General features: G+C 38.0%; 1 protein-coding gene across 3 annotated transcripts in view; it reads left to right on the forward strand.

Annotated features, from left to right (window-relative positions):
- The first annotated feature begins 7,708 nt into the window (after positions 1 to 7,708).
- The window catches only part of ANGPT1 (angiopoietin 1), a 250,950-nt gene continuing 235,760 nt past the window's right edge, over positions 7,709 to 22,898 (forward strand). For 2 of the 3 annotated variants that reach the window (XM_082675101.1, XM_082675102.1), the window contains exon 1: positions 7,709 to 8,345. In XM_082675101.1, coding sequence (XP_082531227.1) covers positions 8,049 to 8,345 — 297 coding nt within the window. In that variant the 5' untranslated portion in view covers positions 7,709 to 8,048. Of the gene's footprint in view, positions 8,346 to 22,169; positions 22,231 to 22,898 lie in introns of those variants that run through there. The other variant, XM_082675103.1, reaches the window with a different exon arrangement.

Genomic DNA, 22,898 nt, shown 5'->3' on the forward strand with positions numbered 1-22,898 from the left:
TGTGTCAAAAAAAAAAGATTTTTACTAATTACAAGAGAAAGATAAAGAGGAAAGAACCAACACACATGTTCAGTGAAAAATAAGGTATACATTTTTTAGATTTAATGGGTGCTTCATTTAAGATTACCATTAAAAATGATGTCTTTGCCTATCAATTTATGAAGTAAGAGCCTGGTTAAAGCCATTATATAATATTTTCACATGTTTTATATGCCACTGGAATTTATTTTCTAATTTAATTGCCAAATTCCTAATCTGATTAGATTATTAGGGGAAGCAAAATTAGTATTGGAGAAAAAAATAGATAAAATAAGGTTTTCTTTACTTTTGTGCAAGTCATGCCAGGCTGTATGTTTCATGTAAGATTAATAGAGGAGTGTTTCAGTTCTCTTTCATTTTATCAGAGGCAAACACTTGCTAGTTTATCTTACCATCCCAGGAAACAGAATGGGGTGATATATGCCACAAGTCTAGTCATAAAAGAAGTTCTTGAAAATAAGGTCATCTTGTTGAATTGGCCAGAAATGAGTTGGATAACAAGTCATGCTGATGAAGCCATAAATGGCGTCCACATTGCTACCATGGTTTCCAGAGAATAAAATTCTTATCATGCTACCAAATGTGACTGGTTTATAAGTCTGACCTAATGGTGTCTCTGTGAAGTAGTATATTCTTACTAAATTGTTTCCAATTTGTTTCATTCATTCAACAAATATTTATTGAGCACCTATTATGTGTCGGGCACTAACTGTTGCAGCTGTGGGTGATGCAGCAGTGAGAAAAAACATTGAAGTCCTTGCCCTCAAGGAAACCAGAGCTGTTTATGTGAACTACCATTGCAAACATGGTCACCCTCCTATATGAAAATGTGCTTCTTAATTAAATATTCTGATTTTTAAGAGGTTCAGAAGTGATTTTAAACAATTAAAAAGATGAAATGAGGGGATATGAAGTCAGGCCGTAAGATTCAATTAAACAAGTTTAAAAGCAGGACTATTTTTGAACACAAGAAAGAGAACTCACATTTTGAAACAACAAGAACTAACATTTAGAGCACTTGATATGCTCTAGACACTTTGCTCAGTACTTTATATCCATTATCTTATTTAATCTTCACATCTCCCTTATATAAGTGGTACTGTATTATCATCTTCATTTTATGGATCAGCACACTGAGCTTAGACTAATTAAATGTCTTGTCCACTGTAATCCAATCTTGTTTACTAGCATAAACAAGAAATAAACAAAACTAAAGCAATCCGTCTCCTACCTTGACATCTATGGAGCAGTTTATCCAATTTGGCGGGAGGAAACAGAAAAGATTAGATTAACACAGAGTATGAATGCAAGACTAAAAATCAAAGAGTGATAGATTTTAGAAAAATTCAGGGATCTTATTTCCCTGAAATAAGTGATTGATCCTTTTTCTTCCTCTACCTCTGACGAGCAGAGGTTGTCACAACTCTCTAATCACAAATACAAAATAACAAAGTCCTCTATGTTTAAGTCACCGCTCAATGGAGGGAATTTATCAGCTTTGGCTACAAGGATTAGCCACAATCCAAGTGCTGTTGGATATACATGAGTCTTCAAATGGTGATTCCAGCCATTCCTTTCAAATACGTGCTATTTCTTAGTTTCTGAGAACATTTAAAATACGTTTTTTCCTGAACTTGGAAAAGTTAAGACAGAGAGACCTTCATGTTTTTCTCTCATCTAGTATTCAAGACTTCTGTAGGGAAAAAAAGAGAGAGTAAATGCAAAGTGTTTTATATGCTTTTTCCTGTAATAAAATCTCATTTTACTGGATCTTCAATGGAAATCTTTCTCCATTCTGGTATGAGGGGAATTTTGGCATCTGTATTTCTACTTGGTACAGTCTCCAGCTGTTTGTTTACTTTTCTGACTTGGGTACTTGTAGAAGTTATCTCTGTTGTAGAATTAACAAGTAATCTCACTCTGGAAAGTATTTCTGCAGTGTTTCTTGAATGGTTCTTCAACCATGGCAATGTCCATGAGTGGCTAGGAGTGTTAGGTATTATTCCACTGCCACTCCGGGGATTTGCTTTGGAATCCATGGACTCTGAGTCTCTTATGTAGCTCTCCAGAAAGTGAGGTCTGGGGGCTTAGGCAAGATCAGCACAGGAAAACCTCCAAGGGAGAGTGATTCTTCTATGTCTTCAGATCTCATCATCAAGAATGAAAGTGAATGAGTCAGTCAGACAGTCAGCTGGATCACAAATATTTATCAGTTGCCGCCTATGTGCCAGGAAAAGGGTACAGAGTGATCAAAAAGACAGATAAAACCCTAGGGAGGCTCTAAGCTAGTATGAAAGACCAACATGAAATAAATGACTTTGGGTCAATATTAACAGTCTAAGTAAACCAGATGTTAGTCATTTCTGTATATGGATCAAGGACCAATGATTCTTCTCACTCGCCCTAAAGAAGTCACTTGCCCAAAAGCATATATTTTACTGAAAGTGATGAGAGATTTTTACCTCACAGGAAATGCCGTTTTGCTCCAGATCTCCGTACTTGATATATCTCTCCCAGTTTCTCATAGCCACACAGCCACAAGCTTCCTCTCTCTTTTGACTCTTCTCTAAACCTCTTTGGCTCCAGTCCTCCATTTCCAGATCTCTCCTTGCATCCCTTCTCTCCTTTCTTAGGTAGACAATTAATTCTGTCTCATCTCTTTCCAGCTTGCATAGCTGCAATTAAAAACTGACTTAGCAAGCAGCACACCCACTAATTACCAAGAATTTCTCTCATTAGAAGGCAGGGGAATATTTATATAATAATTTTTATTTCCTCACCTACCTATATATCTCCACCCACTGCAGTGTCTTCCTCATCCCCACCCACTGCAGTGTTTTCACCTCTTTGCAAAGTCTTCCCAAATGGTTTGAGAGTTCCCAACTGATATTTCACATGTCCCTACAAAGTGCTGTCAATCACCAGGTGATATCCTCCCTCTTTTTCTTTTTCTGTTAGCCCCCTGTGGTTTTTTCATCTGTTGTGGATACTTTTGATGCCTACACAGTCACATGAAGGGGTCTTGGCTCTCCCTCCAGGGTTTTCAGCCAAGTGCCCTCCTTTTAGACATAGCTGCCAGTACCATAGCCCCACTGATATTCTTGAGCCCTAAAAGTGCTAGGGCAGAGCCATAGAATATGGTACTCCTAGAAATAGAATATATTCTAAGAATATATTCATAGGATATGTGCTGAATGACATTGTGTTTAGTATGCAAGGAGGGGGGATGCTTTCCCACTCCTTTCTACCTTTCCCACCCCTTGCCATCACAGGGGTCATATGAATACTAGAGGAGTATCTGATGGTGTTTTTGAGAAATAAACTCTTATATTGTATAATTTTATTTTAGCACATGATAATCATGATATATAACAGGTGATATGGCACAGGACTGATCATTCAGAACGGACCCAAAATATAACTTGAACAATCAGATTGGATGTTTGTTAGCAGATAGGACAAATATATTGGTGCATCCTAGCTTAATATTAGCTCTGTTTTGGAAGATCGTAACATGAATCCATGAAGGCTGTGGTTGGGAAGAGAAGGAGACCAGTCTTAACTATAGAAGCCATGTTATTCCTGTCTCCTAAATTAAGAAATGTTTTCTCTCTGTTTTCTAGTACTCAGGTATTGTTGGAGGCATTATGGTTCATAGGGATGTGAATATAGGCTCCAGAGTTAGATGGACTGAGGATCAAATTCCTGTTCTGCCACAAAAAGATCATGGTCTTGGGCAGTTAACCTCTATATGCTATAATTTTCTTATCTGCAAAATGGGAATAAAATGCATAATTATGGGGGTGCTGTAAATATTAAATGAGGAAATTAATTTTTTTTTTCTTTTGCTGTACGCGGGCCTCTCACCGCTGTGGCGTCTCCCATTGCGGAGCACAGGCTCCGGACGCGCAGGCCCAGCGGCCACGGCTCACAGGCCCAGCCGCTCCGCGGCACGCGGGATCCTCCCAGACCGGGGCACGAACCCGTGTCCCCTGCATTGGCAGGCGGACTCTCAACCACTGCGCCACCAGGGAAGGCCGAGGAAATTAATTTTTTAAGGGTTAAAAAATGTTATGCATTATTATTGTACCACGTTCTTGTGTCTAACTCATTCTTTAGAATAACTTTGGCTTCATCCTGACTCTAGGCTCATCCAGTCAATGCAACAGATGTGGCCAGTCATGTAGTAGTTAGATACTAAGTAATTAATTAGCTCATTCACTCATTTCTTTTTCTTTTTTTTTTTTTTTTTCTTTTTTGCCGAACGCGGGCCTCTCACTGTTGTGGCCTCTCCTGTTGCCGAGCACAGGCTCCGGACGCCCAGGCTCAGCAGCCATGGCTTATGGGCCCAGCCTCTCCGCTGCACGTGGGATCTTCCCGGACCGGGGCACGAACCCGTGTCCCCTGCATCGGCAGATGGACTCTCAACCACTGGGCCACCAGTGAAGCCCCCACTCATTTCTTTAATTCTTTCATTCCTTCCACTAAAGGGCATAGTAAGCACTGGAGACCAATGATGAAAATGAGGAGATGACTTTATGAGCTCACAGTTAGAGGGGATACAGACCAAAAAAGAAATAATTAGAAAGCAGTGTGAGAAGTGCCATTATGGAGATACGAAGGAAGGTTATTGAAATGCATCAGAGAAAAGCCAATTATTATGCCTGGAGAAATTAAGAAAGCCTCACAAAAGAAGTAGTAAAAACTTGTTCTTAGGACAGATTTAGGGCCATCAATTTCCCATATAAGAGGTCTTCCCTATCCTACTGGAAATTTCTGGATGAGCGTAACATTTCCTGGGACTATTGTAGATATGAGATCAGAATCTTAAAGCATATACCTCCTTATTCCAGAGCTCTGATAATGCAAATAAAATACAAAGATACAAGACTTTCAAGATTAAGCTACCTTAGTATTCAATTGAATAAAATTATTAATTCTTTAGAACATTTTTTAACTTTTTTTGAGGTATGGTAGAGGAATTAAAAAAAAATATGGCTTGTTTTTCATGTTACTTCTTAAATTCTAAAGTCTTCTAAATTGCATCATTTCTGAATAATCAGCAACAACAACCAACAGTATTGCTACTGGTTAGGTTTAGTCCCTGAAAGCATATGGTCTTTAAAGTATGTCATTAGGATCTTCTAATGCACCCAGTGTCTCCTCAGCTGAAGTCCCAAAACACATAAGTCCATTTTGCATGTTCCTGTGTTTTCCAGTTGCTTAAAATTGATCTTGAGATTTTTTTTTTGGATTGACATCAGTACTTCCAGTGTTACGTTTTTTTGTTTCGTTATTTTTCTGGAAAATAAATCTGTCTCTCTTTCTCTTACTGTTTCTCTGTCCCCTCCTTTCTTTTTTTAATTTTTATTTTTACCTTTCTTAGTTGTCTACTTTCCCCTCAGGAAGTTAGGCATTCCTTCTTTTCATTTGTTCAGATTGGAAAAGTTTAAATGAACAAGCATATGTAGATACACACAGACACACACACACACACACACACAAGGAGGAACAGATTTTTTAACAATCGTGGCTGTTACAAAACACAGGAGCACTTAAATAGAGATCTCACTACTGCCTTGTGTGTCTTCTGTCGATTTTTGGCTGTATTTAGTTCTTCATGAAGCACTTACAGGTGTTGGTCTTGGACTCTTTTCTTTCCAGGGATAATTTTTGAAGCAAGCAATGTTGGAAAATGTTCTCAGATAATCTGTACTCTGCCAGTGCACTTTGTCCTTGTGGGCCCTTAAAAAATCAGTTTCATGTGGGTTACCTGTCACTTTGTATGTTTGCTTTTTAGGTACGAAAAAGGATTAAATCACTTTGGTTGTATAAAATGGCTTTTAATCAGTTCTTTTTCTTCTAGGTACAATCACTTAACCTGCTTTAAGACTGTGAATCAGTGCAGCTGGAGCCCTTTTGGAAGCCTTTTGGCTGTTGTTGGGTTAGAAAAATAGAGTTGGAATCAGTTGGCCAGAGTTCACATACTGGCACCATCACTTGCTAGCTATGTGACTTGTGACCGATTAGCCTTTCTTTGATTCAGTTTTCCTATTGATAAAAATAGGGTCAAAGGTAATATCCATGTCTTAGGTTTGTTGGGATAATTAAATGAGATTGTGTGTAAGGAGTGTTTAGCATAGGCCTGGAAAATAGTAAGCTTTTAATAAGTGTCATTCTTATTATTGCATGTGAGTGACATAGCCAACAAGGAGACATGCAACATCAGGAAGAGGCTACAAAGGCAGTTCAAAGACTATCGCTATGTTTGGTATTACTTGCTTCCATATCTGTCAGTTCAGAAATTTGTTATTTGGTGTGGAAAGGACTGATAAGTCTTGGCACAATGTTTTCCCCCAAGTAAATCACATTTTTTTCTGGAATTTGTTTTGCCCTCTCCTCTAACTTCTCTTCACACGCCAGTCTCTAACCCCTACTGCCCTTCATCCACTGCCCTGCCCCTCCATTCCAGAACATGAGAGTCAACATCTGTCGCTTCGTTTTCACACCATGACTGCAGTTGGGAAATCCGTTCCCCAAAATCCTTCCCAGTTCTTGGTGAAAGCCCCTGGTTATAATTCATGTTTTCCACACACACTTAGTAAAGATTTCAGTGCTGTAAAATTAATTCTATAATTATCACCTGTTCTTTATGTTCAAATGTTTACATGCTACATTTAGGAAATCACCTTCTGATAATTTTTATTTCTTTACTTAATAGAAGCACAGCAATTTCTCCCATACAGCACTTTGCTGCCTCATTAGCACACCTGATATGTTTGTTCTCAGATAGTTTGTCTATACATCCACAGGAGAATTTACGTAGAACTTCCATACCAGCATTAAAGATAGCCATAGCAACACCAAAGAGGGCCTTGTGAAATATATGATTACAATGTACCACGGAAATTAATAATTCTCAGGCCACTGTCTTAAATTGTAACCAGACTGTTTTTGTAAGGAAGTTGCTCAGTTTATGTACACAGAACACATAGGGCTGCATTCTAATTGGGGGACCAGTTTTATTTAAAATTTATATCTCAGAAAGTACTTAAATTATTCTATTTAATATGCCTATGCTATATTTGAGTGATGTTATGAAATGTTTTGCTAATTTGACCCTTCCTGATAATTTCCTAAAAGTCTAAGTGAATACAATGAAAGAATACCATCTCTAAAAATGGTTTTAATATCTTTTTCCCCAGAGTAATGAATAAATTTTTTTTTAATTAATAATTATAGAAATTTATCATTCACTATAAAAAGTAATTTTACTAGACACTATGTCAGTTTTCTTCTTCGGGTTCCCCAATTAAGTAGAACTTTAAAAACATGCTGTTAGTTTACTAGATTTTAGTAGGTCAGCATGCACACCAAAAGTGTATTAAGGTGGACTGCTCTATTGATTTGCGGTGAATATCCTAAAGGCTCAAGGCAGTTGTCTGCGGAAGGGGCGGGAGGGCCATACATGATCGAGGTCATGCGCATCTAGCCAATTTGTAAGACGATCCAGCCGCTCCAAGCCATCAGCAATTCTTAGCATAGGGGCACACTCATGCATTCTTGTCAAGTCATCTTGTGAAAGGCTGCCTGCTTCCAGCTTGGCTTGGATGTGCAACCTTAATAAAACTCACTGAGGTCTGGGAGAAAATAGCAGATCTGCAGCAGATAGGGTAGAGGAAAGGGTCTAGAATATGTACACGCAGCTGACTCAGGCAGGCTACACGCTGAACGGTTACACTGAGGAAACCATAAATCTCAGCTACTATGCAATAAATATCTCAAGTTTTAACTAAGGAAACTATCTTTACAGTGAAATTAAAAAAATAACATTTTAGAACAAAGCTAACAGATGGCTAGTTTTCTGTGATTCTTCTACAAAAGCTTTCTTTGAGAGGGGAAAAAGTCAAACAAACAAGCAGTTTTACCTGAAATAAAGAACTAGTTTAAAGGTCAGAAGAAAGGAGCAAGTTTTGCGAGAGGCACGGAAAGAGAGTGCTGGCAGTACAATGACAGTTTTCCTTTCCTTTGCTTTCCTCGCTGCTATTCTGACTCACATAGGGTGCAGCAACCAGCGCCGAAGTCCAGAAAACGGTGGGAGAAGATATAATCGGATTCAGCATGGGCAGTGTGCCTACACTTTCATTCTTCCAGAACACGACGGGAACTGTCGTGAGAGTACGACAGACCAGTACAACACAAACGCTCTGCAGAGAGATGCTCCACACGTGGAACAGGATTTCTCTTCCCAGAAACTTCAACATCTGGAGCATGTGATGGAAAATTATACTCAGTGGCTGCAAAAAGTAAGTGATTGCTTTCAGTTTCTAAATGCACGGAGCCTTTTCTGTTCTTGCAGTGCAGCTAACTTAGAGTTCCTTAGGGGAGCATGTGTGTGTTTACCTTTTGCTCCAGGGGGGCAGTGTTTGCAAATGCAAGACGGCGCTTTCCCTGTGACTTCACGGGTGAGCAAACGTTTTTTAGGCTTGTGCAAGCCTCTGAAGGTGTGGTGGCACCCCGTTTTGTATGCCTAATACTGGCACATTTTATCACATTTCTGGTTTTCCCTTATTTAAAATTTAGCTTAAGTTTTCTATCAAAATCCAACTTAAAAAATTGAATAAGTTAGTGAAAAAATAAAGTAATAATGACAATACTAGTTTAGGATCATATCGATTTTACACCAAGAAATTTTCTTCAGCTAGGACAGAAAATCATCACCAGATACTTATTTTTCAACCTCTAGTAAAGTTAATATGAAATGAGAGTAAATACAAAATATGATATTTGATTGGAGAACTTGAATAAGTATATAAAGGTAACAATTTCAGCAAGTAGTAGTATAGTAAAGGACTGATTTCTGTCATATATTTCTTCTGTCCTTGAGAAAAAATCAGGAAGATTTATTTTAATGTGAACTCATCAGGAAGAGGTTGTTTACCCACTATGAAAGGAGAAATTGAGCCAGTGGTGGCTGTTCCCGAAGATATGCACCTGCAGATTTGGGCTGAACACAACATGTAGGCTTTGGTATGTTCCTGAAGTACCTCTTTCCTCAGGACATTGTAGTTAAACACAGTGCAATATGGGAGTCTAAGTATCCAGATAAATGTTAATGTTGAGTATGCATTTAAATCCCAATTTGTAAAAATCAAATTAAACATTTTATTTAGTTATTTCTGTATAAATCATTTAAAAGTTTTTGTTGAAAATATGCCTATAAAGAAATAACATACTTTCTGCAGTTCATTCCCTCTTTACTCTCTGTTTAATTGTGTAACAGGTAAGCAGCAGATAACAAGTGTATTCAAATATATCACTGGAAAGGTGGCAATGTCAATGTCCCATTTGTGGAAAGCTTCTCCCCCAGGGATCTTTGCTAAAAATTCAGTTGGTGTGTATGGGTAGGAACGCAAGGAGTCTAGTCTTCTTTAAGTTAGTCAGAACAAACCCTTTAAGAAGATAAAAGATAGGGAAAGGACAGATGCTCTATTTTGTTCCTGTGTGGTCACGCTCACTTAGATCATCTCCTGCTGAATCATGCCGAGTAATAGTTATTTTACTTTTTGTCCACTAGGGACTGAACTAAGATCACTGTTATTTTATTTGACAAATTAACTAAAACTTAGTAGTTTTAGAGTTTCCAAACCTGGAATTTTAGTTAATCTTTCTATTGTAGATTACAGGTGAAAAAATACATAGGCAAAATAATAGCAAGCAAGGAGAATTCTGCAGTCTTTTGATAATATAGCTTAAATTTCAGGCACTAATTACAGCAGCAGTTTATAATAGAATATATTTTTTTCCTTTCACAGAACTTATTTCCGTCGTGAACAAGTGAATTTGGTTGAATAGCTTATTACTATTCTCAATATACCGCCCATATAGTTTTTAATGAGAATTTAATCATAAATTAGTCCGAATTCATTGAGGGAGGTGGAGAGGGAAATTTAGTTCCAAATTGTCTTCAATGAGCTATTCTACCAAAAATGTAATATTTTGTTTGCTTAAAATATACAATCAAAATGGTGATTTAAACATAGTAATGCGTATTTTTTTTGTTGCTGTGCAGTTATTAAGCAGTAGCAGGGTAAATACATGATTCTGCTGGTTTAAATCATGCCCAGGCTTCACATGTTAATGTTTGAAATAAATTTGATTTTTGTTTGCATTGTTTTTGGTCAATGATTATGAGATAGTTTTCAGATTATAGCCAGGCATAATTATGAAAATGTTCTTTGGTTATATTGACCCTTGCTAGCATGAATCAAGCCGAATATATGCTGAAAATGTCCCTGTTGGTATGAGTCAGAGCAGTTTGGCTTGACTATTGTCCGTTTAAATTTGCACGTCTTTTGTCATTGTTAATGTGATTGGTTGGAGGATCAAGAAACCAAATAAATGCATTCAGCAAAGAACTTGCTAAAGGCTTTCATAAATTTCCCTTAATTAGAGGTTTTCCATACTTCAAGTTCTAAATTTCATGTAAGGTACTTATTTTGATAATTCAAATGTAAATCTTTGTTATTGTAACCATTTGGTATGCTTAATACTATAATTTGTACTACTTCTATTTTGATTCCCAGTAGTTGTGTTAGGATAAGAAGCAATGCACTGCAGCAACTGAGGCTATCAGTGTAAGTGTAAATAATTCATCCATTTATTCAACAAAATAATTAATCAAAGCATATGATTATTATGCAGCTCATATCATCACTATCAGGAATTTTTTTGATGCTGAATGTGTATTATCAATGCTAGAAGCAGATCGATGATAAGTTATATTAATCTATTACCTTCCCCGATGTTTGGTAAACTGGGTTCTTTTAAATATTCTTCAGAAAACGCTGACTGTCACTATAAGTCACCTTATGAAACTTATACTCTCCAATCTCATTCCTCAACTTTTCTGGTCTTACAACTGAATAAGATGATAAGCAAGGTGGTCAGCAGGGCATAGGATGTGTTGGTCACTGTAAGTACTGGAACTGTTATGGCACTGGTCTCTTGATGCGATGGATTTAATTCTCGGAGATCAGGTTTCCATGATAACTTGTCGATTAACACCAATGTGAGATAGGTTTATAGCATTATCCTTACTTTTCAGATAGGGAAAAGCAATATACATAATTGTTCAAAAAATCACATTTTTATTGGGTGAAACACCTGGGCTATATGTCTAGGTTTGACTCTCTTCCACCATATAGCTCTTTTCAGAATTATTAGCAAACCATACCCATTACCAGAGAGTGACCAGATCTTGGGATAGTGACAGTAAACACAAAGGCCTTTGTGTCTTCGCCACTTTCTTGTGATTCCTTTCTACCTTTCTATTACACAGAAATGTCTGTTGTTTAATGTCTACTCCACATCCTGTGCTTTTTTTTTTTTTTTTTTTTTGCGGTATGCGGGACTCTCACTGTTGTGGCCTCTCCCCCTGCGGAGCACAGGCTCCGGACGCGCAAGCTCAGTGGCCATGGGTCACAGGCCCAGCCGCTCCGCGGCATGTGGGATCTTCCTGGACCGGGGCCCGAACCCGTGTCCCCTGCATCGGCAGGCGGACTCTCAACTACTGCGCCACCAGGGAAGCCCCTGTGCTTCTTGAACTATTGTTTTCTTTCTCTCATATACCCAAAGTTCACAAATATGTGTATTTAAAACATTCGGATTTAAAATATTAGAATTTGGGGGAATGCTTAGAAAGTCTGTTTTGCCTTTGCCAAATGGTGTCTTTTCTTTTTTTGGTTGAAAGTATAAATACATTGAGTTAAAAAAAAATATGCCTTGTAACAGAGAACAAGAATCTATCTACTATAAGCATTTCATACTAGCTAAAATTGACAAATTGATTGTTAGTAAGAAATGTAGTTATGAATTACGATCCAGAATATTTTAATAAATGAAATACTTTTAATGAAGTGCTTGGCTAAATTTTTCTATTGACAGCATTTTTTGACTAACAGCATCCTCTACTTGAATATTGTATTCTTTTCTTCAGAGAATTAGTATCTGGCATGCAGTTACCTGAAATATATTAATGATGATGATAATCTTTTTAAAAGCCCTTGTATTACACATATTAACTCATATTAATATCTACTCATAGAAGGTGACTTTCATGAGGCCAGTGATGTGTTTGTCCAGTGTCATTTCCCCAGGGCTTAGAGTAGTATATCATCCATAGCAGATAGATAATAAATGTTTGTTGATTGAATAAATGGATGCCTTGTCTATGTGTTGCAATCTACATTTTATTATGTACTGTTAACATTTTGGATATATACCTTCCTTCCCTAAGTAGATTTTAAGTTGTCTTTTAAGCAAGGACTATGTGGAGGAGGAAAAATAATTTTCTCTCTACCCTTCTGGTTCATGGCTGAGACTTTTCTATAATAAAAAACATGTTAACAAGAGAAAAACAAACAGAAGTTTAATAACATGTATACCTCCTGTATACATGGGAGATGCCCAGGAAAATTGAGTAACTCCCCCAAATGACCCAAGCTTCCACCTTAAATACCGTCTCCAGCTAAAGACAAAAGAAGATGTTGGGTAGGGAGAGCCAGGTTTTCAGGTAAAACATAGTAAACAAGAGTATGGTTGTTATGAAGATTTAAGTCCATGCCTTCTCCGTTGATAGAGTTGCTAGAGGTTTAGTCATCTTCCTCTTGGAGGTACAGAGAGTGAGACACCCTTACAAATGGAGATCTCCCTTATAAATGTAAATTTCTCTTATAGAAGGCTAATTTCGACTTGGTTTTTAGAGCTTTTCCTATGTCTGCTGTTTCTTAAAAGTATCAGCCTGAAATAATCCTTATGCCAAAAATTCATAATTTGGCATGAGAAATTCTGCTCCCCTTCAACTACATCATGCAATTATTTTTGTCCTAATATTAATTAAAAAGATATTGAGTCTAGAATATGTGGTATTAATTATCCAAATTGTATTCAGCCAATGGTCTAGGATCTTAAAAACTTCTATGAATTCATTTGTCTTCTTAATTATTCTTTAAGAGTCATGTTGTTGTTGGTTTCTCCATGAAATGTACCCACACTCCACTTATCCTCAAAGGCTGAGTTCTCCAGTGTTATCACATTGCATGTATCATGTTAGCACTGCATTTCCATGTTGTGTGGCTGTTGTCATTTTCATTATTTGTTTTGAGGGCTGTTCACCTACTTAGACTGTGAGTCCGTAGAGCGTAGCAAAAGTCTCTTTATCCATCTTTATATCCCCAAAGATGTTTATTAAGTGTCTGAATAATATCTCTGTTATCATAATATAAAAATAAAAACATCACATGTTCAAGTGTGTGGTGCCATGTATAAAATAAAGCAAGTTAAGGGACCTTGCAACTGCTTTCAGATGTTAAAGTTTGCTTCTAAGTTACTTGAGGGTCATCCTGTGGGATGAAAAAGAATTTTATACTTCCAGACCCATAGGCAAACAGTTACTGCATACAGGAGTGGCATATATTTACATATATTTGTAATAATAATATGTGAACATGTGAATCTAAGTAACTAACACTTACTTCTCATCTGTGCATTGTTTTTGTGGCTGGTGACTGTGCAAAACTAAGCCAGAGAGGATACTCTCTGTTTTATTTGCACATGTGAGGGGATTTCTAGAGTGTGTAAAATGAGCAGACAATTGATCAGTATGTTTTTAAAAATTTGTCACTAAATTTGAAGAAAATATGCATATATGATTTATGCATAGAGATAAAAATGACAATTGCCAAGAAAGGTTAATAGGAATAATTGTCTTTTAAACTCAGTTGTAGAAATTTCTCCACCAACTTCAATTGAGAGTAACCCCTGATTTTCGAGCTAAGTAGAGCTCTTTAGTTAATACCTCTGTATTAACTTTTCAATGAATAGTTAGGTTTTATTATTTGCTCGTTATATTGTAGAATTGAAAGATCCAAGAAGGCATAAAGACTTTCTGGGCCCCAGAAGTTGACATTTGGAGCTATAACAGCCTTTTGGATTTCTCTGCAGGAAGGAGCAAGCCTTCCCGCAAACTGTCTCCATTGGTGGATGTCAGGTTTTAGGAGCATGGCAAGTAGGTTCTTTTCTATGGGTGATTGCAGCCTTTCTTACTCCTGACTGTGAGCTTTCACATTGAGCTTTCTTTTAGTAGTACTCATTCATATGTAATTATTGGTTCAATAATTTAAAATGAATGAGAATATACCATTCTTTTCCTTAAAATCCCCCTACATTTTTACATTACATGAGAAAAGGATCCAGATTCTTTACCATGAGGTCCTATATGATCCGCCCCCACACTCCTATCTGGATTCCTCATTTACCACCTTTCCCTCATTCCAGACACTTAAATGACTTTAGCCTTCTTGTTATATCTCCAGCAGACCAGCTCTTTGCTGTCTCAGGGACTTCACATTCTGTTTGCCTAGCTAGGAAAATTCTTGCCCCAGATCTTGGCATGAACGACTTTTTCTCTTCATTCAGGTCTTTGCTCAGAAATCTTCTCAGAAAGTCTTCACTGAGCACCATTACCTACCACTTTCCCCCACTCTGCTACGTGATTTTCTATCATAATATATGTATTATTTCTTCATGGCATTTACCACTGTGACCTTTTATTGTTTGTCATATAATTTATTCCGTCTACCTCTACTAAGAATGTAAACACAACAAGAGGTCCTTGTCCATCTTGTTGCATGCAGTACACCTTACCCCTAGAAGAGTGCATGACACATAGTAGACTTCCGTAAATATTTGCATAATATATTCTCCCAGACCCTGTATGCTATGAGATAGAGACTGTGCCTGTCTTGTTCACTAGTTCTTATTTATTATTTTATGTATTATTTTGATAGCAGATAGCAGATCTACTTTTCTTGCACAATGCCTGGAACGTAGTTGGAAAGAATACTTTCTTTTTAATGACTAGAGGAATGAATGAATTCCATGGGCATATTTTGACTAAAATTAAATATATGTATGAAAATGAGACTTAACTATGTTCTATACATTACCCTACTAGCTATGTAATGGGAGAAATTTTAATTAGTCCTGAGTTTCCATATTCTGTTACAGGGGTCAGCAAACAATGGCCCTTGGGCTAAATTGTGCCTGCTACCTATGTTTGTAAATAAAGGTTTACTGGAATACAACCACACTCATTCCTTGAGTGTTGATGGATACTGTGCATCCATTTGTAAATAAAGTTTTATTGGAACAGAGCCATACCCATTTGCTTATGTATTGTCTATGGCTGCTTTCTTCCTATAAAGGCAGACTTGAGTAGTTGCAACAGAGACCAGAAGGCCCACAGAGCTTAAAACTTGACATCCAACCCTTTACAGAAAAAGTTTGCTGACCCCTGTTCTATATCACAAAATGAATACAGTATTAACATTGAGACCATTGCAAGGTAAATTGTGAGGTTTGCTGTGTGGGAAAAAGATGACCTTCCAAGAAGCCAAATAATCTTCAGGTCCGTGCCAGTTGGCATAGAGCCTGTCTAAGCCATTTCTTGGTGTGGTATTGGGACATGCTGTGAGGTGACATTTTAGAGTACAGGCAGGGAAATTTCATGTCTTTTTTCCCCCCCTGCCCATCTTGATGTGAACAGAGAAATAGTCCAAAAACAGACACACGTTAAAAAAGAAAAAGCACCTGAATAACAATACAAATCAGCAGCCTCTGGTTAGATGAGTCTGGGTGCCCGGGGGTCCTCTGCTTTATGTGCCTGTTTCATCCTGTTTGTTGTGGCATTAGCAAGAAGGTTGACAAAATATCAGAGGCATTCTGTTTTCATAGAAATGGGACTCTGACTCAGCCTTTTACATTCAGTCTATTTAGAAACCTTTCCTCCTTCTGTCATTTGTTTTAGATATAAATATGACAAGTGTTCCCACTTACGTAGATGATGAGAGGGGAGAAGCAACAAGTGGGATGCTCAGCTACAAAATACGGAGGTTTATCAGCCCCTGTACTATAATTTGCTAATTAAGGAGGTTTTGTTTTCTCATTCTGCATGCCTTGTCTCTGTGTGGAAACATAAACAGCCTTTTCCTGGGCCTTGTCTTCTTCTATTCTTTTTTTAATACCACAAGCTATATTGTGTCATTTGCTTACACGCACAACCCTAATAACATTCTGAGTCAGCCTTGCCTTTTGTTCCAATACAAGATTATCGTTTGTTATGAAGTTGGGAAGTTCCAAACTCCCTTTGGTTCTAGCCCCATGGTCTGAGGGAAGGAGGGCCTCTTAGTGTTTAAATCTCTTTACAAAGTGTACAAAAGATGTGCCCCCTCCCTTATCAATGAGGTTTCTAAAGAATGAAGCACTCTGTGGATCATCTTTTCTTATATTTGGAGGCTCTGTCCCTAAACACTCTTCTCTAATTCTTACATAGAAATATTGGAAGTGAGAGGTTTTCAGCCTTGTTTAGTCTTTGTTGCCTATCCAAATGATCTGATTTCTTCCTTTAAACAAATGAAAAGGTAATATTTAACCAAGAAAGTGACGAAAAACATATAAAGCCAGATACGACCCTACTGGTAGCTAATAATTTCATCAATAATGTATTTGGGCATATGCAGATTTTTTCTTTTGGCAGTAAGTGCTGGAGAATATAGAGCAAAATAAATGTAGTAAAGTATATATACTATATGATTATACAGCTTACTTACTACCGGTCTACATTGGCATGTATTGAAGTTCGTGTTGAACTATTGAAAGTGCATGCAAATTAGCATCAAGCTGTGTCTAAAGTAACTCGGTAGCTGAACTATTAATAAAATGCAAATGAAGTGAGAATATCTTGAATTGTTAGTAATATATACATGGAAGCCATCAAACTCACTGGCATCATATCGGTAAAATTACTGTATATTTCTGTGGAACGGCTGATGATAATTTTGGAAGGCGGTATATTTTAAAGTTTCATTTTATGTGTAGTTTAACTTATTAGGAAGGTGCACACTTTACAGAAAGTCTCTATTTTGTTTATGAAAGCTGAATGCGTTGAGTTATAAAACTAGACCTAAAGATTATTGGAGGGTTTCCCTCCTATGCTGTTGGTGGGAATATAAATGGGGGCAGTCACTGTGGAAAACCGTATAGAGGTTCTTCAGAAAACTAAAAGTAGAACTACCATATGATCCAGCAATCCCACTCTTGGGCATATACCTGGACAAAGCTATAATTCAAAAAGGTACATGCACCCCTCTGTTCATAACAGCACTATTCATAATAGCCAAGACATGGAAACAATCTAAATGTCCATTGACAGTTGAATGGATAAAGAAGATGTGGTACATATATACAATGGAATACTACTCAGCCATAAAAAAGAACAAAGTAATGCCATTTGCAGCAACATGGATGCAACTGGAGATGATCATACTAAGAGAAATAAGTCAGAAAGAGAAAGATAAATAACATATGATATCACTTATATGTGGAATCTAAAATATGCACAAATCAACCTATATACAAAACAGAAACAGAGTCACAGACATAGAGAACAGACTTGTGATTGCCAAGCGGGGAGGGGAAGGAGAGGGAGGGATTGGGAGTTTGGGGTTAGTAGATGCAAACTATTACATTTAGAATGGATAAACAACAAGGTCCTACTGTATAGCACAGGGAACTATATCCAGTCTCCCAGGATAAACCATAATGAAAAGAATATAAAAAAAAGAATGTATATATGTGTATAACTGAGTCACTTTGGTGTACAGCAGAAATTAGTACAACATTGTAAATCAGCTATACTTCAATTAAAAAAAAAGGTTATTGGAGGGTTTCCATTCCCAGAGAACAAATAAATATTTTATATATTTATTTATTTACTTATTTATGGCCACGTTGGGTCTTTGTTGCTTCACGCGGGCTTTCTCTAGTTGTGGTGAGGGGGGGCTATTCTGTGTTGCGGTGCGCAGGCTTCTCATTGCAGTGGCTTCTCTTGTTGTGGAGCACGGGCTCTAGGCATGCAGGCTTCAGTAGTTGTGGCATGCAGGCTCAGTAGTTGTGGCTCGCGGGCTCTAGAGTGCAGGCTCAGTAGTTCTGGCACACGGGCTTAGTTGCTCCACAGCAGGTGCGATCTTCCTGGACCAGGGCTCAAACCCGTGTCCCCTGCATAAGCAGGCAGATTCTTAACCACTGCACCACCAGAGAAGTCCCAAAATAAATATTTTAAAATCCCAAATTTTAATTCATTTCTAAACCTTTAAAGATAATTCCAAGATTTTATAAAACACTTTAACACTGTTCTTATCTTCACTATTACTATAGTGTTGACTAGATTAAAATGCAGTGGGTATTTACTGCAGCTAAAAATTTGATTTGCTGTACCCAGAAGACCTTACATCTACCTTACCTCAAGTGCACAGACATAAGAGGCGAAAATTGTATCTTTATTACTAATATCACCAGTCTTTTCTTTATTTTCCAATTTTACTCAGTTTTTAAATATCAAGAACAGAGCTATAATAAGCAGTAGGTTTAATATAGTATTAATGAATAATTTATTGAATAAATTGAATATTTAATAACTTTTAAATGTCAGTAATAGAGTGAAAGTTTAATATTTTTAACAAATGAGCTGATGAACTGTAAATATTTCTTAGCAGTGGAACCCAATTTCCAAACAAGTTATTAGGCAGAAGCTTAAAATGTAATCTAAATGCAAATCAAGGGGCTAGAGGAGAACTGGAGTGAGGCCCCACCATGACCCTGTTCCTCAGCCCTTTTCTCAGAGACATCCTTCAAGGAACCTTATGTGTACAAAGAAATATATGTTCAAAATAGCTGCAGTGAAACTTTCAAATAATCAAATATTAGGTCGGTAAAGTTGCCAAAACCAATCTACTGGCAGACAGAAAGAAACATAGCAGTTGAAAATTTGAATATTTATTGGCAGGCTGATGTAAGAATGTCCAAATCTGCCATATACAAAGCAGTTTAAGAAAAAACTGCAGGTTGTTCAAAAAAAATAATAAATGCAGGTTGTTCTAGACTTAGAAGTGTTGAGGCCTACCCATATTTAACATGACCCAAATATGTTAAGATAATAGACAATTCTTGGATAATTAGTGGCAAATTGTTATAACTTATCTGTTTTCTAAATTGTCCAATTTCATGATAGTTTATACTTCTCTGTTTTAAATTTAGGAACATGAATTACATTGATTACTTAATATCTCAAGCTGCAATTTTCACTAAGAACAGAATTCATTGTTAAGGATAGTGAAAGGAAATATGAATTTTAAGTAGGCATTTTAGTATTTTCAAAATTTTCAAAGATTCTTGTTAGATCTACTCAGCTAATCTTTGTTTTTATTTATAGTATGTGACACTTAACAGAATTGCCATTTTCTTTTTCATATATGCTGGCTATTTAGCATTTTTAAAGACACTGTCTGGACTGTGAAAGTTAATTCAGTTAAGAATAGATAAAAATCATTCTTGAATCCACTTTCCCCAAAACACCTAAGCTGCAACATATGACAATACGCTGAAAGAGAACAATCATATGAAGGCAATGCCTTCAATTCCATTAACTCTGTGGCACTTTTTCTCTTTCAGAGATGAATAATGCAGAGCCATTTGATATACTGATGGGGTGAAGGCTCCAAAGTCAGGCCTTATATGAATTTATTTTTTTTTTATTTTTTATTTTTTTAGAAGATGTTGGGGGTAGGAGTTTATTAATTTATTTATTTATTTTTGCTGTGCTGGGTCTTTGTTTCTGTGCGAGGGCCTTCTCTAGTTGTGGCAAGTGGGGGCCACTCTTCATTGCGGTGCGCGGGCCTCCCACTATCACAGCCTCTCCTGTTGCGGAGCACAGGCTCCAGACGCGCAGGCCCAGCAGTTGTGGCTCACGGGCCCAGCCGCTCTGTGGCATGTGGGATCTTCCCAGACCAGGGCTCGAACCCATGTCCCCTGCATTAGCAGGCAGACTCTCAACCACTGCGCCACCAGGGAAGCCCTATATGAATTTATTATTAACTTGCTTATTATATTAGAAATGAAAGTTCTAATTTTTTTTTTGGCTTCCCAGTGGCCTGCTTTTTCTCAAACACCAGTTTGCCCATTCTGCACTTTGGAGACTTCTGAGGCTTGAAAACCAAAAAAGAGAGATGGTGAGGCAGTCCTCAGCTGGACAGACAGAAGGACTCAGAGGACCTTACTCCAGGCCTGGGTCCTTCTCATTCCTCTTCTTTCCTCTGGTATTGTCTTCATTAAAGTCCTATGTGATGCTCCTTATACTGGCCTTGGAGTGGAAGTGTTAGAAAGAGGATGGACAAGAGGGTGGGCGAATGAACAGGGAGACCAGAGACTGTCCCTTTATTGGTGGCTGGAGGGCTCAGTGAGGGCCCACAGGACTATAGTAGTGTCAAGAAGACTGCTTCATAAGAGATGGCAGTGAGTTCTGCCACGGGATTTTAGGAAACAGGCATGAGTCATGGAGCTAAGCACCTGCCATTAACAAAGGATAGGCAGTCAGTTAGCCAGTTATCTAATCAAATATGCACTGTGTACAAGATGGTCTGCTAGGTACTGGGCGACGGTGATAAATCCACTATAGCCCCTGTGGTTGAGAAACCTAAACCCATTGAAATAGACAGACATGAAAGCAAATGCATTGTTTGTGTCCTCTATTTCCTATGTCAAGTCTAAAGACAGTACCACACAGTGATGAAGTATGTTGTACCTCGAGCCAGACTGCCTGGATGAATCTTGACAGCACCACTTCCTTGCTATGTGACCTTAGGCAAGTTTCATAACTTCTCCGTGCCTCATTTTCATTACTGGTAAAATGAGGTAATAATAGTACGTACATTATAGGATGATTGTTAAGAGTAAGCATAAGTGGGCTTCCCTGGTGGCGCAGTGGTTGAGAGTCCGCCTGCCGATGCAGGGGACATGGGTTCGTGCCCTGATCTGGGAAGATCCCACATGCCGCGGAGCGGCTGGGCCCGTGAGCCATGGCCGCTGAGCTTGCGCGTCTGGAGCCTGTGCTCCGCAACGGGAGAGGCCACAACAGTAAGAGGCCTGCGTACCGCAAAAAAAAAAAAAGTAAGCGTAAGTCACATAAATTACTTTGCATAAGTGCGATTGCATAGTAAATGTTAAGTAAATATTAGTTATTTCTTGGGGGCAGTTCTGGGTTATAGTAATAGTTAAATGTTGAGAACTTTTACCAGCTATCAGGCCCTTTGGAAGAATTTTAAATGTATTAATTCATTGAATATTTTCTGTAGATAATATTATAATTTTCCCACATAGCAAATGAGAAAGCTGAGGCACAGAGAGGGGCAGTAACTTGCCCAGCATTGTCCAGTGACTCAATGACAGAACCAGTTCCCAATCCCAAGCAGTCTGGCTCTATGACCTATGCTCTTAACCAACTATGGAATTAGCTACAGCAACTTTTATGATATCTTCTCTTATCAATCTTCAAACCTTAAGTCTATTTAAAATGTTTTTCTGTGGTGGTGTTTGCGTCTAACCCTTAATTCTTTCACACTAAATGAGTTGCCCCTTTCTCAAGTTCTGCTTCAGACAGTCATTTGTCCTCATCCCAATTCTAAAGCTTCGTGGTTAAATTGACTGTGACATGTAGGTTATGCTGCTGATTGAAGCACAATAGCCCAATTCTTTCTGCCCTCCCACAGGTCTGTTAACAGACCAAGGAATCCCACGTCTGCAGTTCCTCCTGCCTATATCCTTAGAAGCACCATCTCTCGAAGTTACAGAGCTTACTTGAATCTGACTATTTATCTAAAAACTTCTAAAACACAAAGAAAGGCTTGCAATTGCTTTACATGGGGTGAAGCTGCCTATTCTAAATATCATCCATTCAATTTAATGACCTCCCTCTTGGATTTTTCTGTGGGCAATCCTTCTTGGAAAAGCACATCCTGGAACTTACAATATTATTTGCATGTACTTTCTTTTGTGGGTCATTCAGAGAGTTGTAAATATGAGAAGAAAAGCCTTGTTTTCTCAGGCAACGACCTCTTATCTCACTTCCTATTTTATTTATCATTGTCCCAATTAATTAAAACATTTCTGGTATTTTGGTTCAAGATCAAAACACTGCTACTTGCAAGCAATTGTGATGACTCTTCCTCTCTGTTTCCTGATCTCAGAGGCCTGACCACTCAGATGCCTGGGCTTTGAGGGTTGCTGCCTTCATGACGGGTAAATATCAATTGCATGAGGTAGAAAGGCTCCAAGTTACCCTAACTTCCCTCTGTCCATTGTTCTTCATGGAGTGCAGAAGAGGAGAGACGACAGAATGGGGTGGGGACAAAATAGAATTCAGACATACCTTTTCATCATCTACCTTTGCATAGTGGGACAGATTAAAAAACAATAAGAAAACAAAACTCACTATGTATCCCCTTGCTTGACCTGAATTCTCCAAGGAGTGCTAAGGATCACCAGTGTGTGGCATGTCGACATTGTAGGTGCCCCAAAGATACTGGTAGGATATATACAGGAATAAATGCATGCTGTGGTGCTCAAACTATTTGGGGGCAATTTTTTGGTCAGTGAAGTGGTCTGAAGGATTACAGTGCTAATGATGACTAACAAGGACCTTTTCCCAATTCGCAGGAAAGTATTAAGTTAAGGATTACAGCTTTCTCAATTTTAAGATTTTCTTTCTTCATTCTCTCCATATTTTTCACTTTTCGTCTATTGTATCTGATACTTTTCATCTCCTCTCAAACCTAGGGGCAGGATGGGAATAAAGACGCAGACCTACCAGAGAATGGACTTGACACGGGGAGGGGGAAGGGTAAGCTGGGACAAAGTGAGAGAGTGGCATGGACATATATACACTACCAAATGTAAAATAGATAGCT

This window comes from Grampus griseus (assembly GCF_964374135.1).
Source record: "Grampus griseus genome assembly, chromosome: 17".
Classification (NCBI taxonomy): domain Eukaryota; kingdom Metazoa; phylum Chordata; class Mammalia; order Artiodactyla; family Delphinidae; genus Grampus; species Grampus griseus.